This window comes from Lottia gigantea (assembly GCF_000327385.1).
Source record: "Lottia gigantea unplaced genomic scaffold LOTGIsca_546, whole genome shotgun sequence".
NCBI lineage: Eukaryota > Metazoa > Mollusca > Gastropoda > Lottiidae > Lottia > Lottia gigantea.
Genome location: NW_008709875.1, coordinates 36476 through 42034, shown reverse-complemented (window position 1 = coordinate 42034; position 5559 = coordinate 36476). Strand labels below are relative to the sequence as shown.

General features: G+C 41.5%; 4 protein-coding genes across 4 annotated transcripts; all 4 read right to left on the bottom strand.

Moving 5' to 3' along the window:
• Window positions 1-7: 7 nt before the first annotated feature.
• On the bottom strand, window positions 8-893 carry LOTGIDRAFT_175922 (hypothetical protein; the record flags this gene model as incomplete). Its single annotated transcript, XM_009062999.1, has 2 exons — window positions 8-303; window positions 704-893. 2 exons carry the CDS (start codon window positions 891-893, stop codon window positions 8-10), a joined length of 486 nt encoding a protein of 161 aa, XP_009061247.1.
• Window positions 894-1083: 190 nt separating this feature from the next.
• LOTGIDRAFT_175921 (hypothetical protein) lies at window positions 1084-1731 on the bottom strand (the record flags this gene model as incomplete). The annotated part of the gene is made up of 1 exon (XM_009062998.1): window positions 1084-1731. One exon carries the CDS (start codon window positions 1729-1731, stop codon window positions 1084-1086), a length of 648 nt encoding a protein of 215 aa, XP_009061246.1.
• Window positions 1732-3285: 1554 nt separating this feature from the next.
• LOTGIDRAFT_59133 (hypothetical protein) lies at window positions 3286-3507 on the bottom strand (the record flags this gene model as incomplete). The annotated part of the gene is made up of 1 exon (XM_009062997.1): window positions 3286-3507. A coding segment is annotated over one exon (222 nt), but the record flags the coding sequence as incomplete, so codon positions are not given.
• A 499-nt stretch (window positions 3508-4006) lies between these two features.
• LOTGIDRAFT_175919 (hypothetical protein) lies at window positions 4007-5421 on the bottom strand (the record flags this gene model as incomplete). Its single annotated transcript, XM_009062996.1, has 3 exons — window positions 4007-4201; window positions 4587-5115; window positions 5186-5421. The coding sequence occupies 3 exons, from the start codon at window positions 5419-5421 to the stop codon at window positions 4007-4009; spliced, it is 960 nt and encodes a 319-aa protein (XP_009061244.1).
• Between the last annotated feature and the right edge of the window lie 138 nt (window positions 5422-5559).

The window sequence follows — 5559 nt, the reverse complement described above, 5'->3', positions numbered from 1 at the left end:
TAAAATATCAGGGTTTTTCCACGGAAGCGATGTCGTCATGTTTGTTGTTTGTTGTCTCGGGTATGGTTCGTGCATGTCTTTTATTTTGCAGTATTCGATATCGATGCAACATTTGACCATATTGATCCATTTTAATATCGTCTGAAGTATTGGACTTGAGTAAACGTTGCATTTCTTGACTTAATTCTTCTAAAGCTTCTTTAACTGGATTTTGATCGTACACGGCTCCGTAAGGTTTAACCGTCACAATCTTCTCTGGTTCATCTGCTGGGACCAATCTCATTTTTCGTGTAAACTTCATCGCTGTTTTAATTTGTTGAGCAAAGGATGAAAGACAGGTTTCCACAATCCTTTACCGTGTTGTTGAAGTAATCTCTTACGGGTTTTCCAAGGTGTTTTGGGAGTGCCCAGACGTCTAAGTAAGGTTGACTTTGATCGTAAACGTCTTGTTTCTGCAGCTGATAGTGGTAAGGTGCCCCGAATCAAATTACCAATACATTCGCATAAACAATCCACGACTTTTTTATCGTTCAAAATATGATTCCGCCAACTGTGAGGGGTTTTTAAGAAATCGTTCAAGGTCTGTTGAGGCTTCATGACTGAGACCAGAGTCCTAGGTTTCTCCTTTATATACCCTATCACTGTCGAATGGCACCGATGATAGGTCCAATGACACTAGAGGCCAAAGAAGCCAACAACGCACCTAGAAAGCCACCTTTTTGGTTTAACAATTTTCTTTTGGACCGCACAGAGGTTCGAGGGTTGGCTAAAGTTCGCAGGGCTCTTTTGTGTGGTGTTAATAGACGACGTTGTTGTGTCGTTAATCGAGTCTTGCCGTTTAAAATGGCTTTACATTGGTTAGAAACACACTTGATGCTACGACGTGGTGCCATGATGTCAAATGATAATAAATGTTTGCAGCGCCCTTTTTACTTTTCTCTTCTTAGCTCTTTTTTCTTTCCTCTTTTTCTCTTGCTCTAATCTTTCTTTCCATCGAACCAAAATACGTATCAACACTCCACCAAAAAAACCTTGACCCCCGGGTTTCATGACCAAAGCTAATTTTTCTTTGGTGCCTATATTTTAAGTCAATTGTTTTAAAACATCTTTATTTCTAGCAACCCATTTGGTGTGTTGAGCGTGTAACTGTTGAATATTCCCTTTCAGGAGATGATTGGCCGCAAGTTTAAACCACTGTAACAAACCAATGCGTGCCGTACCCACATTTCTCACCAATTCCGTGTAGACCATTTCTGGATTGAGACGTTTTAAACGTTTAATAAAATCTACCATCTCTTTCATTTGCTTGCTTTTTCGACCTCGAGTCAAAGGATCCGCTGTCTGTCTGTCTTTTTTTGTCTTCTTTGTTTGTTTCGTTGGGAATTGTTTGGTCTGGCGTGTTTTTTTCAAACTTCGACGTGGTTGTGGTTCTGGTGATGTTGGCATTGGGGGTGACTCTGGACGTAAATCTGGGGCCAGTGTAGAAAGCAGTCTGGGTGGAGTTGGTGGTAAAGGCGAGATGGGTCTTGGTGGCGGAGTTAAAGAGGGCAGTGGGGTGGGTGAAATGATTCTGCGTCTGGCTCCTGGGATGGTGGGTCGGGTAGGTACCCGAGCTGTTGGATCTCTGAGATCAGGGGCCAATGGGGCGAAAGGTACAAACTGAGCTCGTGGCAACCGAGTTGTCCCTGGGTGTGGTTGGTGAAGTCTTCTCGTGTTCTTGGTGCGTGCCATGGTGAAATGGTCATTCAGGAAGTGATTGTCCCTTTTTATACTTTTCGGAGATATACGAAGCCTGGAGCCTCTGAGGGTAAAATTCTTGTTCGCAATCTCATCTCTTCGGGTGTGTCGGGTTTTAAATCCACGGGCAAATAACTTCTGGGTGGTAAAGTGGCATCAGTGTAGGCTTCTTGCATGAATTGAGCATGTCCAGGATACATTTGTCGGGCTAACACACCCAACTGTGAAGCATCTCTAGGGTTTTTAAACAAGACCAAATAATGGGCATTGAGACTTATTGTGCGTTGTTTTTTATCAAACAAATTTTGCACAATGTAAATGACGCTTGTGTTTCGGTGGTGACTCTTTTTCGTAAACCATTGTTCAAGGGCAGCCGTATCTTCGCCCATCAAATCATCGACTACCAAAATTTGAGGCCCTGGCACTTGAGCCATGACATCATATATTTCCTAAGCCATGAACGTAAGTGTAAGAAAATGTTTCGTAAGACTGTTGCCATTCGCCATAGGCCCACACGATTCGTTCGGGTACTGGGTCAAACATGTTGGCCTCCAACAATTTTTGAACAAAAACCGTTTTCCCAACACTTGTGGGACCGGAAACCAACATTGTGAATGGGTGTCTGAGTGCCGTGTCGAATTCCATGATGATTCTGACTTTGTCTGCAAAAGCCTCTCCTTTTTATAGGGCTTGGATAATCAAATTGTTACAAAGACCCCCAAGGAAAAACCAGTGTTTGTTTCAACAAATTTTATATAACATTTTAAATTTTTACAATACAACATTTTAAATTTTTACAATACAACATTTTAAATTTTTACAATATAACATTTTAAACAACATAACAAACGTATTTACATTTTTAAAAAAGAACAAAGGTCTTCAAACAGGAAAATAACAGCAAACACAGCAAACACCGCAATCTATTCACCTTTTTCTTCCATCTGCATGATTTGGTTGTATGTCCAGGTACAATAACGTAGACTTTTTGGAACCCAATACATGTTTCCACACATCATTTGTAAGGCGTCATCCTGCATCCAATCTTGCAATTCCCCAAGTAACATAACCACTAGAGTCAAGACATCATTTTTAAACAGCTCACTTGGTAAATGGTACAGGTTTCTAAATCCACGTGGACCCAATGGCACAATGATAGCTGTGGCCAATTCGTCGGTGGGTTCAATACTTGGAACTTTGGTATCTTCGGAAATATTCGGCAGCTTCTCCACACCAGTACCAATATCTTTGTATTCTGGCGTTATACAAAGAGCCTCGTTTGTTGAATAAAGTGTTTGTGAGGTCGTCGAAGGTGACTCTGGTTTCAATGGGCTGGCCACAATGAAACAATCCATGTCCGAGCTGGTGGCAGTTGAGGCATCGGTGGTTTTCTTCTGAGGGACGTTTGTTGTGGTTGTCTTCAGTGGAATGATTGTTGAGGTTATCTTCAGTGGAATGTTTGTGGGGGTTATCTTCAGAGGAGGAACTTTTGTTAACTTCAGTTTCTTCGGAGTTTTCTCCTTGGTTGTCGATGATTTTCTTTTGAGGACATTCGGATTTCCAGTGCCCTTCTTGTTGACATTGATAGCATTTTCCTTTTCTGGGTTGTTTGCGTTTGGGTTGTTGACAGTTACTGGCCCAATGTCCGCGTTGTTGACAGTTGTAACAGATGTCTTGACTGGTGTCTTTGTTTTCTTCTTGGTTAGTTTTTTCTCTTGTCCGCAAGGGGCACTCTGGGACCCAATGTCCTTTTTCTCCACAGTGGTAACATTCTCCATAGCTCCTTTTCTTATACATAGAGCGTACACGATCGGATGTCCAAGTGAAAATGATAATTTCCAACTCTGATCCGAAACATATACCCTCTCCCAGGTCACGTGGTTTGCTAGATTGTGATTGGTTCAATATGTCACATGGTTTGCTGGATTCTGATTGGTTCAATATGTCACATGGTTTGCTGTGATTTCATTGGTTGTAAAAAATCATCCAAGACTTCTTGCATGGTTTGTAACGTTGCACAAGATATACAATGCAATGGTAAACACCATCTTTATCGTACCACACCATAGCTGAGTCACGTGGTTTGCTGTTGGTTGTAAAAAATCATCCAAGACTTCTTGCATGGTTTGAGGATTGTAACATTTCACAAGATATTCAATGCAATGGTAAACAACACTATCTTTATCGTACCACACCATAGGAGCTAGGAAAGGATATTTTTTCTTCATTTCATTCCAAATCATTACTGTTTGATCTGACAATGCGTCTTTTAACAATTCTCTTTCTCTTTTCTCCATGTTGGTAATATCATACGTAAACCAGGAACTTCTTTCCAGAATTTTCTTAATTCTTTTTCTACGTCGATTGACCAATCGTCTTCGTTTTCCCACAACTGCACGTGACCTTTCGGGTCTTCGATTAAACTGCCTAATACGGCGTCAATGTCTTCGTCTTTAGGTTTTTCCTCCAAGGCCAAAAACAAATAATCATCGACTGGATGACTACGACCACATGACGAAAATCCGATTCCCAGGCAGCTGTGATATTTTTGACTAGGATGATCCGTTTCACAACCTATACAATTTGAATGTTGTTGATTTTGGATTGCTGGTAGATAATAATTCTCGACTCTAAATTTTAACCACCTCCGTCTAATTTTCGGCTTGAGTGAATCCATAGGGTAAGGTATTATCAGGTTCTCCTCTCGTGTTGAAATGAACCATTCGTTTGGTGTAAACAGCCTTATATAATTTTTGCTCTGGACGGGTCCATAATGTTCTGTCACGTGATCGGACGATTTTATGGGGGTTATCTATAGGTATACTGATGTTTTCTTCCAAATGTCGTACCATGTTTTTCACCGTCTCAAAATTAAGTTGTTGCATTCCTCGGTAGGTCAATGTAAATCCTCGCATCTTACAGACTGTTTCACCGTTGCTCAGTTGGTAAGCGTAATTTTTAGGCCCTCCAGCTACGAATTGAGTGATGTGTACATTTTCTGGTAACTCGTTTTTCCATTCTCCCAACGACGAACCTTCGGTTGGATTCCATTGTAGTGGTAGATGTCGATAGATGATGCTGTCAGTGTCAAAGTAACACACTCTGTTTCCTAAGGGTTCCAACACACTGTATAGTTTTAAACGTGCTTGGGCTGTCACAAAAGCAGCAATCACTACATTGCTACCGTTGCTCAGTTGGTAAGCGTAATTTTTAGGCCCTCCAGCTACGAATTGAGTGATGTGTACATTTTCTGGTAACTCGTTTTTCCATTCTCCCAACGACGAACCTTCGGTTGGATTCCATTGTAGTGGTAGATGTCGATAGATGATGCTGTCAGTGTCAAAGTAACACACTCTGTTTCCTAAGGGTTCCAACACACTGTATAGTAAGTAACATAACCACTAGAGTCAAGACATCATTTTTAAACAGCTCACTTGGTAAATGGTACAGGTTTCTAAATCCACGTGGACCCAATGGCACAATGATAGCTGTGGCCAATTCGTCGGTGGGTTCAATACTTGGAACTTTGGTATCTTCGGAAATATTCGGCAGCTTCTCCACACCAGTACCAATATCTTTGTATTCTGGCGTTATACAAAGAGCCTCGTTTGTTGAATAAAGTGTTTGTGAGGTCGTCGAAGGTGACTCTGGTTTCAATGGGCTGGCCACAATGAAACAATCCATGTCCGAGCTGGTGGCAGTTGAGGCATCGGTGGTTTTCTTCTGAGGGACGTTTGTTGTGGTTGTCTTCAGTGGAATGATTGTTGAGGTTATCTTCAGTGGAATGTTTGTGGGGGTTATCTTCAGAGGAGGAACTTTGTA